Consider the following 22,311-nt stretch of genomic DNA (forward strand, 5'->3'; position numbering starts at 1 on the left):
TATCTAAATTATTTTTTTTATTAACAATAGATGTAAATTTATTTGTTATATTTTTTTCAGTAAGAGTACATAAGGAGTACATAGTATATAAAGTGTAATAATTCTAATAGATATTTTTAAGGAGATTTTTCATTCTCTTCAACAATGAGAATAACTTATTTTTCTCCCTCTCTTAATCCCTTCTGATTCATTAAACCAAACATGATAGCTTGAACAACTTAGGGCATGAGAATTTTTTCATAATACGGTGAGCATGGAGAGCAACAAAACGGTGAATCAAATTGAAAGAGTTATAAATTGAGATCTAATTGTTTCCAATTTTACCATTTTCTTGCTTTCTCTAATTTTTCTTTCCACATTTTCTTTCCCCCTTTCTTACATCTTCCTTCAAAATCATTCAATAGAGTTTGATGAGAAGTTATTTTGCAAGATTTTTTTTTGGTGAACATAGTTATTCCGATCATATTACTATATTAATTATTATTGTTTCATACTATACACGTAATTAATATATTACTAAATTTTGACTCGCCTAAGAATTCGCGGAGAATTTGAATTATAATTTTTACATAATGTTTTTTATTAGGTTTTATAAATTTTTATAAATAAAATAATATATATTTATATGAAAAATTTAATTGAGTAATTACAATAAATAATATTGTATTAAATTATTTATTTAATCATGTATGAATATATTTGAAATCATTAAAAGTTGTAATGTGTTAAGTAGTAAATTTTAAAAAATTGCTCAATATAGTTATTTATTTATTTATTTATTTTTTTACTTTTGGTATTTTTTTTTTTGGTTGAGTTGCTACTTGTTGGTGATACTTATTTTGTTTTTCTCCGCTTAAATGTTTGGAGTAATATGTGCTTGTCATTTAATTTTTTGTATCGTTGATTGTATTCTTATTTTCCCTTGTTATTGTGATTTGTTGATCCATTTATTCTATTATTGGTTGTTGAATGTGTTTTGGTTTTTGTTTATTGGTAGTAGATTTTTATCGGATGATATTAGCGTTGATGAGTCTGGTTTTTTTTTTCTTAAAAGGTATAATTTTGTTAGTAAGTGTCAAAAAATATATAAATATTAAATAAGAGTATTTATTTGTAACATAGAGATTAATATTATAATTTAATATTAATACATGTTTGATTTGTTTTAAAGATATTTCTGATTGGACATCACTTTGTGGAACAAATGTATTTGTCACAATAAACTTTTGAGAACTTTTCTTTAAGTTGTAAACTTGTAATCATTTAATAAATCTTTTACACTATTACATTTGTATAAGATTAATTTATAGTTAAAGAATCCATCTAAACCCTTTCTTCCCTCCATCTCCTTCTTCCTATCCTTCCTCCTACCCCTCTCTTCGGAACCCCCCCAACCACAACCCCAATTCTTCTACTCTCTCTTTTCACCATTATACCATCTCCGCCCCCGCCTCCTTCATGACATTGACTAAAGCATCCATTTTTTAAATCCATCTTCATGTTATGATTCAAGCATAAAGTGAGTGACTTTAAGTGACAATACTGAGTAATGCATTTAAGGCGATTGTAACAACATTAATTCATATTAGTTCATAGCAATCAAACCATTGAATTACATGACATTGTAGTAGATGTGCCATAGAAAAGATGCATTAACATGCCATTGTATAATTAGCTTTAATATATACCATGTACTACTAATAAGGATGCTTAGACCATGTGATTAATCACTAACGACATAAACTAAAGACTAATATGAGACATGCACGATACTTAGGCCTAAAACTAAGGTCATTACAAACAATAGAGGTAACTTAGAGGTATTCTAACATCTGGCTTCTTATAACCTTGCTGAAACTGAATGCAATCTATGAGATCGGCTTCACACTAGGTATATTATCTCATAGTACATATGCATTGACCTAAGTCTTACTTGATCTTCATGTTCTACCCAATGAAAAATTCTCCTTGTGTCGTTCATGGGAATATATCGGCAGATATAAAAGTGTGAAAAGTGTGATTCATCTGCACCCTTGGTTTCAAAATGTCTTTCCTTGATTTATATTATATCTTTATCAACAAACATAGTAAGAGTAAAGAGAGAACCAATGTCATTATACATGAACAACCTAGTCCATGTTGGGTCTTCCTCGGTAACATAAACATGCCAAACAGAAATGTGGAACACTTCCTCGTCATGATCAGATGCAGCAAGGCAAAGCTTTTGATTGAGAATCATGAGCATGTAGCAATGAGCCAGAGCTTGTTCAAGAACAAAAATCTGTTGAAAAGTGTTAGATAATATTGAGAAGCATACAATATAAGGGTTTGTTCTTTCAACATCCTCATCCGAGTATGTTACTCAATAAATACATCCATCAAGTGTAACGTAAGTTGTATCTATAGTTTGTACATATGGTGGATTCACTAATAATAATTGGAGGGAAAAAAGAAAAATTGTTGCGATCATTATCGTTGGATTTACCGACGGATAGATCTCCCAGTAATCCGAATTAGTGCAACGCTGCGTTTTGGTCATTCGAAAAGCGTTACTATTGGATTTATCCGCCGATAAATTCGACGGTAATCTTGTCCTAAATTCGAGCCGAGAACCCTTTCCTCCCTCATTTTGAATTACAGTCTCTCTCTCTCTCTATCTCTCTCTCTCTCTCTCTAACCTTCTCGTCTCTCCTCTTTAAGGACGTCTCCGGCAGCCCACCTCCGGTAGCTCCCTCTCATTGTCCGTCTCTCTTTTAGGCAAGCTTCGATGCAACTCCACTCTCTCGTCTCTCACTCTCTCTCTAACCCACTCGTCTCTCCCTTAACGATGTCTCTAGCTGCTCTTTACTCTGGCAGCCCCCTCTCGTTATCCATCTCTCCTTTAGGTGAGCTTCGACACAACTCTGGCAGCCACTATAACTCCTTCCCCTTCGACAGCCACTGCAACTCTTTTTTCGAGTTTTGTTTCCTTTCTATTTCTGTAATCCAAGTTCTTAATCCAAACAATTTATCAATTTTGTTTTGGTTAGCTTTAGTTTCATTAATTTGATTTTTAGTTAGTTAGCTTAGTTAGAGTTATTTTCTGTTTTAGTGGATTTAGTTAGTTAAGATAGGATTAGAATAAGTTACTAGGTTCTGAGACTACTAGAAGGGTTTGAAATTTGTTAAGTTCTAATGAATATGCTACTAGAATTATTTGTTTAAATGCTTGATTGTGTTGAATGTTCATATTGATTATTACTTGTTACATGGTGATGCTTGTTCATATTGATTATTTCTTGTTACTTGGTGCTACTTGTTCATACTGATTATTGCTTTGATTATCAAGTTTGTGCACTTATGCCTTGTGGAGATATTAGAACCTAAATTGTTTGAATGTTGGTACTTTGCATAGTTTAGGTAATTGATTTAGCATGCGTTGAAATTGTGAAGTGGATCGATGATTCTCTCTCTCTCTCTCTCTCTCTCTCTCTCTCTCTCTCCAAACCACCTCTGACAGCTCCTCCACTAGCTTTGGCCACCACCAACAACGTTCAAAGACTACATGGACTCTTTGTGTCATGTCGGTTGCTCTATCGCCGCTGTTTTTGTTGCTTCCGCCACTACTGCCGTCGCTACTACTGCCACCGCTGTCGCTACTGTTCCCTATATCGTCGGAGTTGCCTCCTTCCTCCCTCCAGGTATGTTGTCCTCCTCCTTCTTCTTATTATTTTTTTCCAATTTATTTATTAAAAAAACCTCATACAGCTCTGCCGATTGACCATTGCCGTCGTGACTTCACCGCCCATTCTACCACCATGCTAGAAAAGTCCTCTACGTTGCCATTGTCTCCAAGTAACTCACTAATTAGTTTTAGGTAGTTAAATTCTAAATCCTAATTTATCTAATTTTAATTTGTTATGTATTATAAAATTTGCAATTAAGATGTTTGTATTAGGGATTTAACTGTTTTTCAGATTTAGTTCATGTATTAGTTTAGATTTAGGGTTTATTAATTCTATTTTTCAGTGATACCTTTCCCATTGGGTTTGTTCTCATTAGTCTGAATTAGTTGATTCTGTTTCCTATTTCCACCTGGGGCTCTCTCTTGTTTCCTTCTAAGAGACCTTTTGACCATCATCCATGGCCCAAAGTCAGGAGGGTTCTGATTTAGTCTTTGGCTATGCTGATCTTCATCACAATTTGCTTCCTTACTTGCACCGAGAATTTTGCCTCCTTCCTAAACCGCTACATTTCTGTCAAAGGCATCTCTGACCATCGTCACCTGTTGTTCATGACTATCCACTAGTCCTTTACTGCATTGATCCGCCTTGTGGCCATATTTTCCACACGAAAAACAGATAAAGTGCAAACCTTCATACTCCACATTGAGGGTACATCCTAGAACCGAGATTCTGGGGTCGAGTTTTTTAGATAGATCAATTTCAACACATATGTGAGCAAACCTTTCCCTAGAGTGGATTGAAGTAGCTCGATCAATCTTTAACATGGTACCAATGGTAGAGCCAATCGCCACAAAAAGTGATGATCATAGATATCGATAGGCAGGCTAGGGATACGAATTCACACCGCAATCTTCTTCATTTGGCCTTTCGAAGAGAGAAAGAAGGGTCTCCAACGTTGGACAATAAGATAATGTCTGGTTATCATCCATGGGCCTCCCATAAGTGCGTGAGCATAGTCTTCTTCGTCTGAAAAATAAACAAGAAAATAATCATGATTCATGTCAATAACATTAATCTTACCTTTCTTAACCCAATCTCTGTTAAGGCGTTGTTCCATAAAGCTGAAGTAAACTCTTTTTCCAAGCACTTTAATAATGAGAACCGCTTTCCATGGCTTATACCATTCATCAAAATCTTCCTTCGACATGGGAATCAATGGACACAAATCAAAAGGTTTTTCTTCATTCATAGGGTCCTTCTACCTTCACTGTACCATTTGTCCTCTAGGTTTGGGGCATCCTCCACTATATCATCTAGGTGACTCGCCTCTCCCTCCAACAAAATTCCTAGAGTAGATAGCAGCGACTCCTTATAAGAAACTTTCATTGACACTTTAGGATTTGGCTAGTCCTCCATTGTCTCCTCTAATGAATCTGCTTGTTGGTTTAGATCAAGATCAGTCCTATCTTTGACTTTTTTGGTGCTCTATTGAACAAGGTCATATTCTTGCGGTAAAATCCTAGCAGAGCTATCAAGGTCCATGATAATATACTTCATTATTATTTAGCAAGATTCTTTTTTTCTCATTGCCCATATCTAATATGCATTTAATCTTATTAGTGCGATAATTCACTTGCTTTTTACCTATCATCATATCATTATATGTGGTCAAATCATGAAATAACATGTATCACTAATGATCCACATTATCAAGCCACGTCAGCACGCTGTTAATGGAGAATAGGTCAAGGAGTAACATGGGGTACTTTTGTCAATCTCAAGAACGATTTTGGTGCACGACACCAATATCAAAGACTACTTTGAGTTCTTCGGGTATCTATAAAGCACGGATACTTTGTTGGGTTGCCGTGTCCACGTGTCGGACACATTTTAGACACAACACTCATCGACATGCATGTCTGCCGTGTGTAACCGTGTGTTAGTAAAAAATAAAAAATTCTTCTTCGGACATGCTTGGACACACCTAAATACCATCACGTGTCAACATGTCCAGCCTTATTCTTAAGATATATTCTTAAATAAAGTTAGAAATAGTATATATTATTGGATTCTGATCCTCTAAAGTTGTATTGTCACTTTAGAGAAAAAAATACACCATTAATTACCATTAAATTAAGATAATGGGGCTTATAGATAATAAATGTTACAAATTTAAAGGTGATTGATTAAAGCATCACTTTACCACTTTACTAACATTGTCACTTTAGAGGATCTTTTTCCTATATTATTATTTATTAAAATAAAAAAATATTTATTATATAATGCTACTTGTACAATAAAATTCAACCTTTGATCAGCTTTTAATATTATTTAATTAATTTTTAATTAAAACATATTCCTATTTTTTAGGATACACATTTATAATTAAGGTTAATTTAAATTTTAAAAACTAAAATTTCTCTAACTTTCTACCCACTTCATAGTTAGTTATTATTTTCTTCTTTTACATTTCTTCTCTCTCTATATAACACGGTTTTCTTCTTTAATATTCCAATTTGTATCTGCAGAAAAAAAAAATTCAAAATCAGTGCATTTAGAAAAAAATTAATCCCTTACATATTACCTTTGATAAAATGCAGGATCTATTTTATGACTTTTTAGTGATGAATGGTCGAATATAATTATATACACAAACTAAAATATTTTCAATTATAGTTTTTTTTTTCAATTGTAACACATCTAAAATTATTAAGTTATACAAAAAAAAATATTTTTAAAACACATCCAAAATCCAAAATCCAAAATCATAATTCTAATTTAAATTTAAACATTAAAAAACAATTGTAAGACATCTAAAAATATTTTTGAAACACATCCAAAATCATAAATATAAAATCTAAATTTAAACATTAAAAAATAATTGTAACTCATACGTCACCCTTATCCTCGGTCGCCCGGAGTGCTCGGCACGTGGGCAAATAAACTCAGTTCCACGTCAGCCGCCCGAAAAGCTCGGCACAGAAGCAGGCAGCAACGGCCTCACCCAGCCGAAAACAAGAGACGTGCTCAGCAAACCTAATCACCAAAATAGAATATATCATAACCAACCTACAAACTAGGACTTATCCACCAACGGGTAAAAACAACTCCTATAAAACCGAGCTAGTATCCTCGGTTAGCTCTCAGGTTCTATCACTCTCAATCTTCTACTATTTACTTTAAACTCATTCACTGAGAATCATTACTGACTTGAGCGTCGGAGTATCTTGTGCAGGTATTCCGCCGCGGTGTTTGACCTCGGCCGACGTAAAGCTCTTCCTCTTTGGTGGCGACTTACTCGGAAGCGCTTAAGCTCGGCCTCCCTCGTGTTCGGATGAACCACTTGGCGCCCACCATGGGACCGGAGTACATCAAACCCCACTTTTTCCTTCATTTAATCTTCTACTCTATTTTGCAGGATTCCCGATCCTCGAACATGACTGACAAGGAAAGCCCACAACTCTCACAAGACGACCTCCTGGCTCGAATCGCCGAGCTTCAAGCAGAAGTACGAAGAATAGCCGAGCTGTCTACATAGAACAACGGAGAAAGCTCCAAAGGCATCAATGATGTTCTTCAACGGCCCTAACAATGAGCCCGTTCTTTGCCGAGCATATCCCACCTACCTCGATGGTGCTACGTTACTCTGGTTTTCTAAACTTTCTGCAGGTTTAATTTCCTCCTTTGAGGATCTCGCCAGATCATTCATTGATTATTTTGCTGCATCAAGAATCTACGTACATGGATCGGACTATCTCGGCACCATCAAACAGGGTCAGCACGAGAGCCTGAAGGACTACATGACCAGATTCGCTGACGCCACTATAGAGATCCAGGACCTGGACCCGACCGTTCACCTGCACGCTCTCAAGGCCGGCCTCAGGCCCGGCAAATTCCGGGAGACCATTGCCATAACAAAGCCAAAGACGCTAGAGGAATTCCGAGAAAGGGCGGCAGGCCAAATAAAGATCGAAGAACTCCGAGAAGCCCAAAATCGGACAAACAACCACATCAGAGAGACAAAGAAAGAACTTTCAGATCGCCAGGCAGCAGAGACACTAAGAAACTTTCCAAGCCCACGTCGAAATACAACATATACACCCGATTTAATACAAGAAGAGAAAACATCATCAGAGAAATCCTCAACGCCAAAATCATAAAGCCACCAACTCGAGCAGGGAACTACCAGGATCAAAGGTTCGTGGATAGGACAAAGCATTGTGCACCGAAAGTTCGGTCACACCACGGACAACTGCATCGTCGCGAAGGACCTCCTGGAAAGGCTGGCACGCCAAGGGCTCTTGGACAAATATATCGAGAGCCGGAAGGGCAGAAGAGGAAACTCGGACAGGGTTGAGAACAAGCAAGCAGTGGCCGATGACAACAAAAAAGAGAGGACGACTCCTGATCCACCAAGAGGAGTCATTAGCCACATATCAGGGGGATTCGCAGGTGGAGGTGAAACAAGCTCGGCCAGGAAGCGAAGCTACAGGACGATGCTAGCAATCGAAGGAACCATACAGCCAAAGAAGGACAAAGATCCAGATGTCACAATATCCTTCAACCAAGCAGACTTCAGATCGGCAAGCCCTAACCTCGACGAACCCGTGGTAATCTCCATCCAGGTCGGAGAACTGTTGGTAAGAAAAACGTTGCTGGACCCAAGTAGTAGCGCTGATGTTTTATTTTATTCTATCTTTATAAACATAAAATTATCAGAAAAACTGATACAGCCCTCCTCGGGAGAGCTAATTGGGTTCTCCAGAGAGAGAGTCCCCATCATGGGACACATATGGCTAAAGACCACAATGGGAGAAATCTCTATGTCAAAATCAATTGATATTCAATACCTAATAGTAAACTGTTACAGCCCTTACAATATTATAATTGGGAGACCCACCCTGAATATATTCAGAGAGTGGTGTCCACATTACACCTGTGTGTCAAGTTTCCAGTACAGAAAAATAAGATAGCTACGGTGTACGCCGATCATCAAGAAGCTCGGCAGTGCTACAACGCTAGTCTAAAACTAGTCCAAACAAAACAAGAAGCTCGACCTCAGGTTCAAGCAATCCACACTTCTGCCGAGACAGCGACACTAGCTGACCTAGACCCAAGGGAAGATCTCGGTGAAAGACCTCGGCCAATGGACAACCTTCAACAAATAACACTAACAGCAGATGACAAACAATACACATACATCGAAGAAGCATTAGAAGGGGAAGACCGAGCAAGACTCATACACATACTGCGTAAGAACGCCGACCTTTTCGCGTGGACACCAGATGACATGCCCGGAATAAACCCAGAAGTCATCTACCACAAGTTAGCAATTGATAAAACAGTCCGACCCGTTGCACAGAAGAAAAGGAACCTCGGAGAGGAGAAAAAATGAGCAGCACTCGAAGAAACCCAGAAGCTCCTCAACGCAGGTTTCATCAGAGAAATTCGCTTCACCACATGGTTGTCCAACGTGGTAATGGTAAGGAAGAACTCAGATAAATGGTGCATGTGCGTCGACTTTACAAACTTAAACAAAGCTTGCCCTAAAGATGCATATCCATTGCCTTGCATTGACAAATTAGTTGATAACGCCTCTGGTTTTAAAGCTTTGAGTTTTATGGATGCATACTCTGGTTATAACCAGATTCTAATGCACCCAGAAGACCAAAGCAAAACCGCTTTTATAACAGAACATGGAAACTTTTGTTATAAGGTAATGCCCTTTGGCTTAAAGAATGCAGGTGCGACATATCAAAGGCTAATGGACAAAGTATTCCAATAGCAGATACGCCGCAATATGGAGGTCTATGTAGACGATATGGTAGCAAAAACACCTATGCAAGGGTCACACTGTGACGACTTAGCAGAGATCTTCAAACAACTCCGAGTATATAACATGAGACTCAATCCGGACAAATGTGCTTTTGGAGTACAAGGAGGGAAGTTCCTTGGGTTCATGTTAACATCGCAAGGCATCAAAGCCAACTCAGAAAAATGCAAAGCCGTGCTGAACATGACAAGCCCAAAGACAGTAAAAGAAGTCCAGCAACTAGCAGGGCGAATAGCTGCCTTATCACGTTTCCTACCTGCAGTGGCAAACCGATCTTATCATTTTTTCCAGACATTCTCTAAAGGCAAGAAGTTCACATAGACAAACGAATGTGAGAACTCTTTTACCGAACTCAAACAGCACCTAACATCACCACCAATCATCCAAAGACCAGAGACAGGTAAACCATTGTGTTTATACCTATCAGTATCTAACCATGCTATAAGCTCGGTATTAGTAACAGAAACAGGAAGAAAGCAAAACCCAGTATACTTCATCAGTAGGGTGCTACAACCAACAGAAACAAGGTACCCGAAGATAGAACAATTGGCACTAGCACTAATCACCATGGCAACAAGACTGCGGCACTACTTCCAGAGCCACACAATCATAGTACGAACAGACCAACCGCTAAGACAGATATTAACTAGACCCGAGCTCACCGGCAGATTAATAAAATGGTCGATCGAGCTCTCCGAGTTCGATATTCAGTACGAATCAAGGAAAACACTGAAGTCACAAGTGCTAGCCGACTTTATATCAGAGATGACTAATGACACACAAAATACAGAGGTCAGTTGGAGCATGCATGTGGATGGAGCGTCAAACAAAGAAGGCAGTGGAGCAGGGATACTACTGATGGAAGGAAACAAAGTGGTGGCCGAGCAGTCACTGCGTTTCCGCTTCAATGCAAGCAACAATCAGGCAGAATATGAGGCATTACTCGCTGGACTGAAGCTCGCCCTACAACTACAAATACCCCGAAAAACAGTTTACTGCGACTCTTCATTAGTGGTACATCAAATAAAGGGCGAATTCCAGGTAAAAGATCCTTTGTTAGAGAAATATTGGCTCATAACAAAAGATCTTATTTCAAAATTTAACAAATTTGACATTATTCATGTAAACCGAGAACAAAACACCAGGGCCGATGTGTTATCTAAGTTAGCCACAACTCGGCAAGCCGAAAACACATCGGCACTATCCCAGCTAACACTTGACAAACCGAGTTTTGAGCAGGATACAATTCTGAGTATTACACAGGTCCCAGATTGGCGAACACCTTTTCTCGACTACATCAACACATGCACCATGCCAAATGATGAGCCGAACTTGCCACTCTTCCGAAGAAGAGCAAGCTTCTATACAGTGCTCGGAAACACTCTGTACAGACGAGGACACTCCCAACCACTCCTAAAATGCATCAGCAGGGAGGAGGCCGAGGATGTCATGGCCGAAACACATGAAGGAGTCTGCGGCAACCATATCGGCGGCCGAGCATTAGCAGCAAAGATTCTGCGAACAGGATATTATTGGCCGACGATAAAACGGGACTGCATCTCCAAAGTCAAGGCATGTGATAATTGTCAAAAGCACGCCACCCTCTCAGAGACCCCGGCCGAGGAGCTCCATACCATAGAGGTAAGCTGGCCTTTCGATAGGTGGGGATTGGATATCCTCGGACCTTTCCCGAAAGCGCCAGGCCAGGTAAAGTTCCTCTTAGTGTCGATAGACTACTTCTTTAAGTGGATAGAAGCACAACCACTAGCGCATATAACAGCAAAAAAAGTCCGATCTTTTTTATGGAAAAATATCATATGCAGATACGGTATCCCAAGAGAGATAGTCTCGGATAACGGGAGACAATTTACAGATCATAAGCTCGCTTCCTTTCTAACAAATTTTAACATCAAACATCACTTCAGCTCAGTAGAGCACCCGCAAACCAACGGACAAGTTGAATCAGCTAATAGAATTATCTTATAGGGATTAAAGAAAAAGCTCGGCGAAGCTAAAGGAGAGTGGGCCGATCTCATTCCAGAAATTCTATGGAGTTACAATACCAGCATTCAATCTGCCACAGGAGAGACTCCTTTCAAGCTGGTATATGGCGCAGAAGCACTTATCCCAGTAGAAGTCAGCAGGACCGAGCTCTATGATCAATCGAATAATCTACAAGCTCGGACAGCCGAGTTGGATCTTGTAGAAGAAGAAAGAGACATTTCCGCCATAAAGCAGCGAGCCAGAAAACAATACCTAGAGCGAAGACACAACAAAAAAGTAGTTCACAGGTCTTTCAACAATGGAGACCTCATACTCAGATGCACAGAAGAAGCTCGGAAACCTCCGGCATATGGCAAATTAGCAGCAAACTGGGAAGGACCTTTCCGAGTTCTTCAAAATCTCGGAAAGGGGGCTTACAAACTAGAAACCCTTAAAGGAGATCAACTTCCAGGAACATGGAATGTCTCCTCCCTAAGGGAATATCAGTCATGATGTAGTCTGTAAATTCGCGAATGATGGTACTCTTTTTCCCCTCCGAAGGTTTTCTCCCAAAACACATGGGTTTTACTCGGAGAAGGTTTTAACGAGGCCGGACGCCACAAATCATCATGCCGATGTACCTTGTATTACAAATAAAGACATTTTTTACATTGGTCGTTACCATACATTCCAATAAATGAACATTCAAAATTAATCTGAGCTTCATACTCGGAAATCAACATGCGCATTCCGAGCATAATACTCGGAGAAATACAAACAAACACAAACAATCACCAAGTTATTCAAGCGAAATCTTAAAGGCTCATTCAAACACAAGCCCTATATTAGAGCCTCTGCTCTCCTTATTAACAATTCAATCAGACAAAGGATGGCTTCCGCCATCTTCAATACATACATGCAATCGTTTTTCACATAACGATATACCATGATAACTTATCCAAAATATCAGATTTCATTAAGCAACATAAGTCATTTTTCAAACCGAGCTAAATACTCGGAACCCAAAATATCACTACCGAATACAATACTCGGAAACTGTTCAACAAAGACAAAACACAAGTTTCAAAACCTACTACACCATATACAAAATAAAACAAGCAATAAACTACAAACTTAATCTGCCTTATCACCAATGCTGGACCCCTCGCTACCACTGCCGACAGCAGCCTCATCATCCACGAGCTCACCATTCCCGACAACCTTCATAACATCAAGCTTCGAGGGATCAGCTTCCGGGAAAAGCACCTTAACCTGGGAAACAGCACGCTCAAAACCTTGAACAAAAGCCTCATAGATTCCACCCTCTAACTCTTTGATCCGAGCAGACAGCTGGTCATTCTCGGACTCTATATTCTTCAACTTCTCCGAAGAAGACTTGCGCAGTTTCTGCTCCTCAGCTAATTCAAGCTCTCTCTTCTCTATGGAAGAAGACAGCTCAACAATTTTTTCATCTTTCTTCTGGATAATTCCAGATAACTCTTCAACACGCGTAGCCTCTTTCTCCTCCCGCTCTAAGGCACGCTCCTGGGACCAACCAATAGCAACGATCCGAGCACCAATAACCTAAAAGAAAAGCAACTCAGTAAACAAACAACACTATGAAGAAACACTCAGCAAACACAAACAGTTAGTCATACCTGAAGAAATCGGCTGACGCCAGCCTGGCCCACCTCATCAATCATCTTCATATCATCCGAGAAACAGCAAAGCTCGTCAGCCATAACGCCAAAAGGATAGAGTTTTGCCCATAAGGATCTGCCATGCTCGTTCTCGTCATATCTATGAAGTCTCTTTTGCGATTCATAAGCGGATTCAACCACTTGCAGTATCAGCGATGACTCTCCCTTACCATCCAGTACCTCGGCAAGGCTACCTTTAGCCTATCCTCTCTTTCGCTTAGACCTCGGCCCAGGACCATACTGGGCTATCATAGCAGCAGGCCCCTTCCCCACATTGGAAGAAACTTCCTTCTCACTTTTCTTACGTTGGTTGAAGAAGGACTTCAACCCTGCAGTAGTAATCGCAGGAGCTTTCTCGGCTGCAAATTGCAAACAACCAAGTCAGAAACGACAAAAAAAAAGCAGAAACACGAAACAAACATAACAAAACACAATTACCTATATGATCATACACAGCCTGCCTATCGGTATCCCATTTCAACATCTCGGCAACTGACAACAAACCCTTCGGACCCAGAGACTTAAACAAGAAATCCATGACAATATCATCATCCAGTAACCTATCATCTAAATCCAAGGCCTAGTAAGGCTCGGCACACCAAAACAAAGGAAACCTTTCAACCAAATGCTCGTTCAAGTAAAAGGGAAAGTCCTCGGGTATACTCCTAACCTTAACAAACATCGATTTGAAATCCTTAAACGAAGACTTGTACAGACCAAATACTGCCCGACGAGGATAGCTACTAAGAGTCACCCACAAACCCCTATTCACCCCTTTCGCCTAAAATAAGGAGAAAAACAACCTAAGAAACGGCGGATACTCTAAAAGTTTCATCAAAACCTCAAAAGCTCGAACGAAACCCCATGAGTTATGATGAAGTTGGGTTGGGGCGTAGTTCAACCAGTACAAAACCCCACACTCGAAATCGGTAAAGGGAAGCCTCACACCCAGCTCTGTGAAAAGACAACTATACATATAAAAATAAGACCAATCATCTAATCGATCACAAACCCGATCCTCCTTCCCAAAAGGTAACAACTCAATCTTAACATTACTACCAGGCCTAACCCAAATACCCGACCCCAATAGCTTCACCGATTCATCATCATCAAACTGGGACTTGCGCTCTCTCACTCTAACGTCTACCCAGTCATATGAACTACCCACATTACAGTTCTCCATCAAGAGCAAGGAAAGAAAAAAGCAAGAAGATGAAGAAGAAAGAAGGAAAGAATCAGAACTGACCTTGCTTGCTCATTTTTTCAGACAACGAGAAGAAAATAACCTTTATCCCAAAATACAGCAGTTTGGAAAGAAAAATAAAGTGCAAGTAACATAAGTTCCACAAAAGAAACGGTTACCAACCCTGTGCATTTACTTCAGATTGGCAAAAAAGAGGGAGGCATTAAAACCACTACAAAATCCAATGGACAGGGGTGCCTAGAGAAACAGAGCGGTTTTCACATCAATCACTTCATACTGGCGCAAAGTACGAAGACACTCAAAACGTTCTGCATTCCAAACAGAACCAAGCTGAGCTTGGGGGCTGCAAGGAGCGTATACGATAACAACTCAGCAACCGAGGATTGCGTCGCTTTTGGTCCTAAAGCTCGCCTTAGTCCTGTCCAAACCAAGACAAGCTTGGGGGCTATGATACGTCACCCTTATCCTCGGTCGCCCGGAGTGCTCGGCACGTGGGCAAATAAACTCGGTTCCGCGTCAGCCGCCCGAAAAGCTCGGCACGGAAGCAGGCAGCAACGGCCTCACCCAGCCGAAAACAAGAGACGTGCTCAGCAAACCTAATCACCAAAACAGAATATATCATAACCAACCTACAAACTAGGACTTATCCATCAACGGGTAAAAACAACTCCTATAAAACCGAGCTAGTATCCTCGGTTAGCTCTCAGGTTCTATCACTCTCAATCTTCTACTCTTTACTTTAAACTCATTCACTGAGAATCATTACTGACTTGAGCATCGGAGTATCTTGTGCAGGTATTCCCGCCGCAGTGTTTGACTTCCGGCCGACGCAAAGCTCTTCCTCTTCGGTGTTAACTCACTCGGAAGCACTTAAGCTCGTGCGGCGGGAATACCTGCACAAGATACTCCGATGCTCAAGTCAGTAATGATTCTCTGTGAATGAGTTTAAAGTAAAGAGTAGAAGATTGAGAGTGATAGAACCTGAGAGCTAACCGAGTATACTAGCTCGGTTTTATAGGAGTTGTTTTTACCCGTGGGTGGATAAGTCATAGTTTGTAGGTTGGTTATGATATATTCTATTTTGGTGATTAGGTTTGCTGAGCACGTGTCTTGTTTTCGGCTAGGTGAGGCCGTTGCTGCCTGCTTTCCGTGCCGAGTTTTTCGGGTGGCTGACGCGGAACCGAGTTTATTTGCCCACGTGCCGAGCACTCCGGGCGATCGAGGATAAGGGTGACGTATCATAGCCCCCAAGCTTGTCTTGGTTTGGACAGGACTAAGGCGAGCTTTAGGACCAAAAGCGCCGCAATCCTCGGTTGCTGAGTTGTTATCGTATACGCTCCTTGCAGCCCCCAAGCTCGGCTTGGTTCTTTTTGGAATGCAGAACGTTTTGAGTGTCTTCGTACTTTGCGCCAGTATGAAGTGATTGATGTGAAAACCGCTCTGTTTCTCTAGGCACCCCTGTCCATTGGATTTTGTAGTGGTTTTAATGCCTCCCTCTTTTTTGCCAATCTGAAGTAAATGCACAGGGTTGGTAATCGTTTCTTTTGTGGAACTTATGTTACTTGCACTTTCTTTTTCTTTCCAAACTGTTGTATTTTGGGATAAAGGTTATTTTCTTCTCCTTGTCTGAAAAAATGAGCAAGCAAGGTCAGTTCTGATTCTTTTCTTCTTTCTTCTTCATCTTCTTGCTTTTTTCTTTCCTTGCTCTTGATGGAGAACTGTAATGTGGGTAGTTCATATGACTGGGTAGACGTTAGAGTGAGAGAGCGCAAGTCCCAGTTTGATGATGAGGAATCGGTGAAGCTATTGGGGTCGGGTATTTGGGTTAGGCCTGGTAGTAATGTTAAGATTGAGTTGTTACCTTTTGGGAAGGAGGATCGGGTTTGTGATCGATTAGATGATTGGTCTTATTTTTATATGTATAGTTGTCTTTTCACAGAGCTGGGTGTGAGGCTTCCCTTTACGGATTTCGAGTGTGGGGTTTTGTACTGGTTGAACTACGCCCCAACCCAACTTCATCACAACTCATGGGGTTTCGTTCGAGCTTTTGAGGTTTTGATGGAACTTTTAGAGTATCTACCGTCTCTTAGGTTGTTTTTCTCCTTATTTCAGGCGAAAGGGGTGAATAGGGGTTTGTGGGTGAATCTTAGTAGCTATCCTCGTCGGACAGTATTTGGTCTGTACAAGTCTTCGTTTAAGGATTTCAAATCGATGTTTGTTAAGGTTAGGAGTATACCCGAGGACTTTCGCTTTTACTTGAACGAGCATTTGGTTGAAAGGTTTCCTTTGTTTTGGTGTGTCGAGCCTTACCAGGCCTTGGATGTAGATGATAGGTTACTGGATGATGATATTGTCATGGATTTCTTGTTTAAGTCTCTGGGTCCGAAGGGTTTGTTGTCAGTTGCCGAGATGTTGAAATGGGATACCGATAGGCAGGCTGTGTATGATCATATAGGTAATTGTGTTTTGTTATGTTTGTTTCGTGTTTCTGCTTTTCTTTGTCCTGACTTGGTTGTTTGCAATTTACAGCCGAGAAAGCTCCTGCGATTACTACTGCAGGGTTGAAGTCCTTCTTCAACCAACGTAAGAAAAGTGAGAAGGAAGTTTCTTTCAATGTGGGGAAGGGGCCTGCTGCTATGATAGCCCAGTATGGTCCTGGGCCGAGGTCTAAGCTAAAGAGAGGACAGGCTAAAGGTAGCCTTGCCGAGGTACTGGATGGTAAGGGAGAGTCATCGCTGATACTGCAAGTGGTTGAATCTGCTTATGAATCGCAAAAGAGACTTCATGGATATGACGAGAACGAGCATGGCAGATCCTTATGGGCAAAGCTCTATCCTTTTGGCGTTATGGCTGACGAGCTTTGCTGTTTCTCGGATGATATGAAGATGATTGATGAGGTGGGTCGGGCTGGCGTCAGCCGATTTCTTCAGGTATGACTAACTGTTTGTGTTTGCTGAGTGTTTCTTTATAGTGTTGTTTGTTTACTGAGTTGCTTTTCTCCTAGGTTATTGGTGCTCGGATCGTTGCTATTGGTCGGTCCAAGGAGCTTGCCTTAGAGCGGGAGGAGAAAGAGGCTACGCGTGTTGAAGAGTTATCTGGAATTATCCAGAAGAAAGATGAAAAAATTGTTGAGCTGTCTTCTTCCATAGAGAAGAGAGAGCTTGAATTAGCTGAGGAGCAGAAACTGCGCAAGTCTTCTTCGGAGAAGTTGAAGAACATGGAGTCCGAGAATGACCAGCTGTCTGCTCGGATCAAAGAGTTAGAGGGTGGAATCTATGAGGCTTTTGTTCAAGTTTTGAGCGTACTGTTTCCCAGGTTAAGGTGCTTTTCCTAGAAGCTGATCCCTCGAAGCTTGATGTTATGAAGGTGGTCGCGAATGGTGAGCTCGTGGATGTGAGGCTACTGTCGGCAGTGGTAGCGAGGGGTCCAGCATTGGTGATAAGGCAGATTAAGTTTGTAGTTTATTGCTTGTTTTATTTTGTATATGGTGTAGTAGGATTTGAAACTTGTGTTTTGTCTTTGTTGAACGGTTTCCGAGTATTGTATTCGGTAGTGATATTTTGGGTTCCGAGTATTTAGCTCGGTTTGAAAAATGACTTATGTTGCTTAATGAAATCTGATATTTTGGATAAGTTATCATGGTATATCGTTATGTGAAAAACGATTGCATGTGTGTATTGAAGATGGCGGAAGCCATCCTTTGTCTGATTGAATTGTTAATAAGGAGAGCAGAGGCTCTAATATAGGGCTTGTGTTTGAATGAGCCTTTAAGATTTCGCTTGAATAACTTGGTGATTGTTTGTGTTTGTTTGTATTTCTCCGAGTATTATGCTCGGAATGCGCATGTTGATTTCCGAGTATGAAGCTCGGATTAATTTTGAATGTTCATTTATTGGAATGTATGGTAACGGCCAATGTAAAAAATGTCTTGATTTGTAATACAAGGTACATCGGCGTGATGATTTGTGGCGTCCGGCCTCGTTAAAACCTTTTCTGAGTAAAACCCATGTGTTTTGGGAGAAAACCTTCGGAGGGAAAAAAGAGTACCATCATTCGCGAATTTATAGACTACATCATGACTGATATTTCCTTAGGGAGGAGACGTTCCATGTTCCCGGAAGTTGATCTCCTTTAAGGGTTTCTAGTTTGTAAGCCCCCTTTCCGAGATTTTGAAGAACTCAGAAAGGTCCTTCCTAGTTTGCTGCTAATTTGCCATGTGCCGGAGGTTTTCGAGCATCTTCTGTGCGTCTGAGTACGAGGTCTCCATTGTTGAAAGACCTGTGAACTACTTTTTTGTTGTGTCTTCGTTCTAGGTATTGTTTTCTGGCTCGCTGCTTTATGGCGGAAATGTCTCTTTCTTCTTCTACAAGATCCAACTCGGCTGTCCGAGCTTGTAGATTATTCGATTGATCATAGAGCTCGGTCCTTAATGTTGGGACGCTGACTTCTACTGGGATAAGTGCTTCTGCGCCATATACCAACTTGAAAGGAGTCTCTCCTGTGGCAGATTGAATGTTGGTATTGTAACTCCATAGAATTTCTGGAATGAGATCGGCCCACTCTCCTTTAGCTTTGCCGAGCTTTTTCTTTAATCCCTGTAAGATAATTCTGTTAGCTGATTCAACTTGTCCGTTGGTTTGCGGGTGCTCTACTGAGCTAAAGTGATGTTTGATGTTAAAATTTGTTAGAAAGGCTAGCTTATGATCTGTAAATTGTCTCTCGTTATCCGAGACTATCTCTCTTGGGATACCGTATTTGCATATGATATTTTTCCATAAAAAAGATCGGACTTTTTCTGCTGTTATATGCGCTAGTGGTTGTGCTTCTATCCACTTAGAGAAGTAGTCTATCGACACTAAGAGGAACTTTACCTGGCCTGGCGCTTTCGGGAAAGGTCCGAGGATATCCAATCCCCACCTATCGAAAGGCCAGCTTACCTCTATGGTATGGAGCTCCTCGGCCGGGGTCTCTGAGAGGGTGGCGTGCTTTTGACAATTATCACATGCCTTGACTTTGGAGATGCAGTCCCATTTTATCGTCGGCCAACAATATCCTGTTCGCAGAATCTTTGCTGCTAATGCTCGGCCGCCGATATGGTTGCCGCAGACTCCTTCATGTGTTTCGGCCATGACATCCTCGGCCTCCTCCCTGCTGATGCATTTTAGGAGTGGTTGGGAGTGTCCTCGTCTGTACAGAGTGTTTCCGAGCACTGTATAGAAGCTTGCTCTTCTTCGGAAGAGTGGCAAGTTTGACTCATCATTTGGCATGGTGCCTGTGTTGATGTAGTCGAGAAAAGGTGTTCGCCAATCTGGGACCTGTATAATACTCAGAATTGTATCCTGCTCAAAACTCGGTTTGTCAAGTGTTAGCTGGGATAGTGCCGATGTGTTTTTGGCTTGCCGAGTTGTGGCTAACTTAGATAACACATCGGCCCTGGTGTTTTGTTCTTAGTTTACATGAATAATGTCAAATTTGTTAAATTTTGAAATAAGATCTTTTGTTATGAGCCAATATTTCTCTAACAAAGGATCTTTTACCTGAAATTCGCCCTTTATTTGATGTACCACTAATGAAGAGTCGCAGTAAACTGTTATTCGGGGTATTTGTAGTTGTAGGGTGAGCTTCAGTCCAGCGAGTAAGGCCTCATATTCTGCCTGATTGTTGCTTGCGTTGAAGCGAAAACGCAGTGACTGCTCGGCCACCACTTTGTTTCCTTCCATCAGTAGTATCCCTGCTCCACTGCCTTCTTTGTTTGACGCTCCATCCACATGCATGCTCCAACTGACCTCTGTATTTTGTGTGTCATTAGTCATCTCCGATATAAAGTCGGCTAGCACCTGTGACTTCAGTATTTTCCTTGATTCGTACTGAATATCGAACTCGGAGAGCTCGATCGACCATTTTATTAATCTGCCGGCGAGCTCGGGTTTGATTAATATCTGCCTTAGCAGTTGGTCTGGAAGTAGTGCCGCAGTCTTCTTGCCGTGGTGATTAGTGCTAGTGCCAATTGTTCTATCTTTGATACCTTGTTTCTATTGGTTGTAGCACCCTACTGATGAAGTATACTGGGTTTTGCTTTCTTCCTGTTTCTGTTACTAATACCAAGCTTATAGCATGGTTAGATATTGATAGGTACAAACACAATGGTTTACCTATCTCTGGTCTTTGGAGGATTGGTGGTGATGTTAAGTGCTGTTTGAGTTCGGTAAAAGAGTTCTCACATTCGTCTGTCCATGTGAACTTCTTGCCTTTAGAGAATGTCTGGAAAAAATGATAAGATCGGTTTGCCACTGCAGGTAGGAAACGTGATAAGGCAGCTATTCGCCCTGCTAGTTGTTGGACCTCTTTTACTGTCTTTGGGTTTGTCATGTTCAGCACGGCTTTGCATTTTTCTGGGCTGGCTTCGATGCCTCGCGATGTTAACATGAACCCAAGGAACTTCCCTCCTTGTACTTCGAAAGCACATTTGTCCGGATTGAGTCTCATGTTATATACTCGGAGTTGTTTGAAGATCTCTGCTAAGTCGTCACAGTCTGACCCCTGCATAGGTGTTTTTGCTACCATATCATCTACATAGACCTCCATATTGCGGTCTATCTGCTGTTGGAATACTTTGTCCATTAGCCTTTGATATGTCGCACCTGCATTCTTTAAGCCAAAGGGCATTACCTTATAACAAAAGTTTCCATGTTCTGTTATAAAAGCGGTTTTGCTTTGGTCTTCTGGGTGCATTAGAATCTGGTTATAACCAGAGTATGCATCCATAAAACTCAAAGCTTTAAAACCAGAGGAGTTATCAACTAATTTGTCAATGCAATGCAATGGATATGCATCTTTAGGGCAAGCTTTGTTTAAGTTTGTAAAGTCGACGCACATGCGCCATTTACCTGAGTTCTTCCTTACCATTACCACGTTGGACAACCATGTGGTGAAGTGAATTTCTCCGATGAAACCTGCGTTGAGGAGCTTTTGGGTTTCTTCGAGTGCTGCTCATTTTTTCTCCTTTCCGAGTTTCCTTTTCTTCTGTGCAACGGGTTGGACTGTTTTATCAATTGCTAACTTGTGGCAGATAACTTCTGGGTTTATTCCGGGCATGTCATCTGATGTCCACGTGAAAAGGTCGGCGTTCTTACGCAGTATGTGTATGAGTCTTGCTCGGTCTTCCCCTTCTAATGCTTCTCCGATATATGTGTATTGTTTGTCAATTGCTGTTAGTGTTATTTGTTGAAGGTTGTCCATTGGCCGAGGTCTTTCGCCGAGATCTTCCCTTGGGTCTAGGTCAGCTAGTGTCGCTGTGTCGGCAGAAGTGTGGATTGCTTGAACCTGAGGTCTAGCTTCTTGTTTTGTTTGGACTAGTTTTAGACTAGCGTTGTAGCACTGCCGAGCTTCTTGATGATCGGCGTACACCATAGCTATCTTGTTTTCCTGTACTGAAAACTTGACACACAGGTGTAATGTGGACACCACTGCTCTGAATATATTCAGGGCGGGTCTCCCAATTATAATATTGTAAGGGTTGTAACAGTTTACTATTAGGTATTGAATATCAATTGATTTTGACATAGGGATTTCTCCCATTGTGGTCTTTAGCCATATGTGTCCCATGATGGGGACTCTCTCTCCGGAGAACCCAATTAGCTCTCCCGAGGAGGGCTGTATCAGGTTTTCTGATAATTTCATTTTTATAAAGGTAGAATAAAATAAAACATCAGCGCTACTACTTGGGTCCAGCAACGTTTTTCTTACCAACAGTTCTCCGACCTGGATGGAGATTACCACGGGGTCGTCGAGGTTAGGGCTTGCCGATCTGAAGTCTGCTTGGTTGAAGGATATTGTGACGTCTGGATCTTTGTCCTTCTTTGGCTGTATGGTTCCTTCGATTGCTAGCATCGTCCTGTAGCTTCGCTTCCTGGCCGAGCTTGTTTC

General features: G+C 40.9%; 1 protein-coding gene across 1 annotated transcript; it reads left to right on the plus strand.

Moving 5' to 3' along the window:
• LOC107646425 lies at positions 10,066-11,994 on the plus strand. The gene is made up of 2 exons (XM_016350608.1): positions 10,066-11,139; positions 11,485-11,994. The coding sequence occupies exons 1-2, from the start codon at positions 10,066-10,068 to the stop codon at positions 11,992-11,994; spliced, it is 1,584 nt and encodes a 527-aa protein (XP_016206094.1).

The sequence above is a fragment of the Arachis ipaensis genome, chromosome B06 (genome assembly GCF_000816755.2).
Source record: "Arachis ipaensis cultivar K30076 chromosome B06, Araip1.1, whole genome shotgun sequence".
NCBI classification, from domain to species: Eukaryota; Viridiplantae; Streptophyta; class Magnoliopsida; order Fabales; family Fabaceae; genus Arachis; species Arachis ipaensis.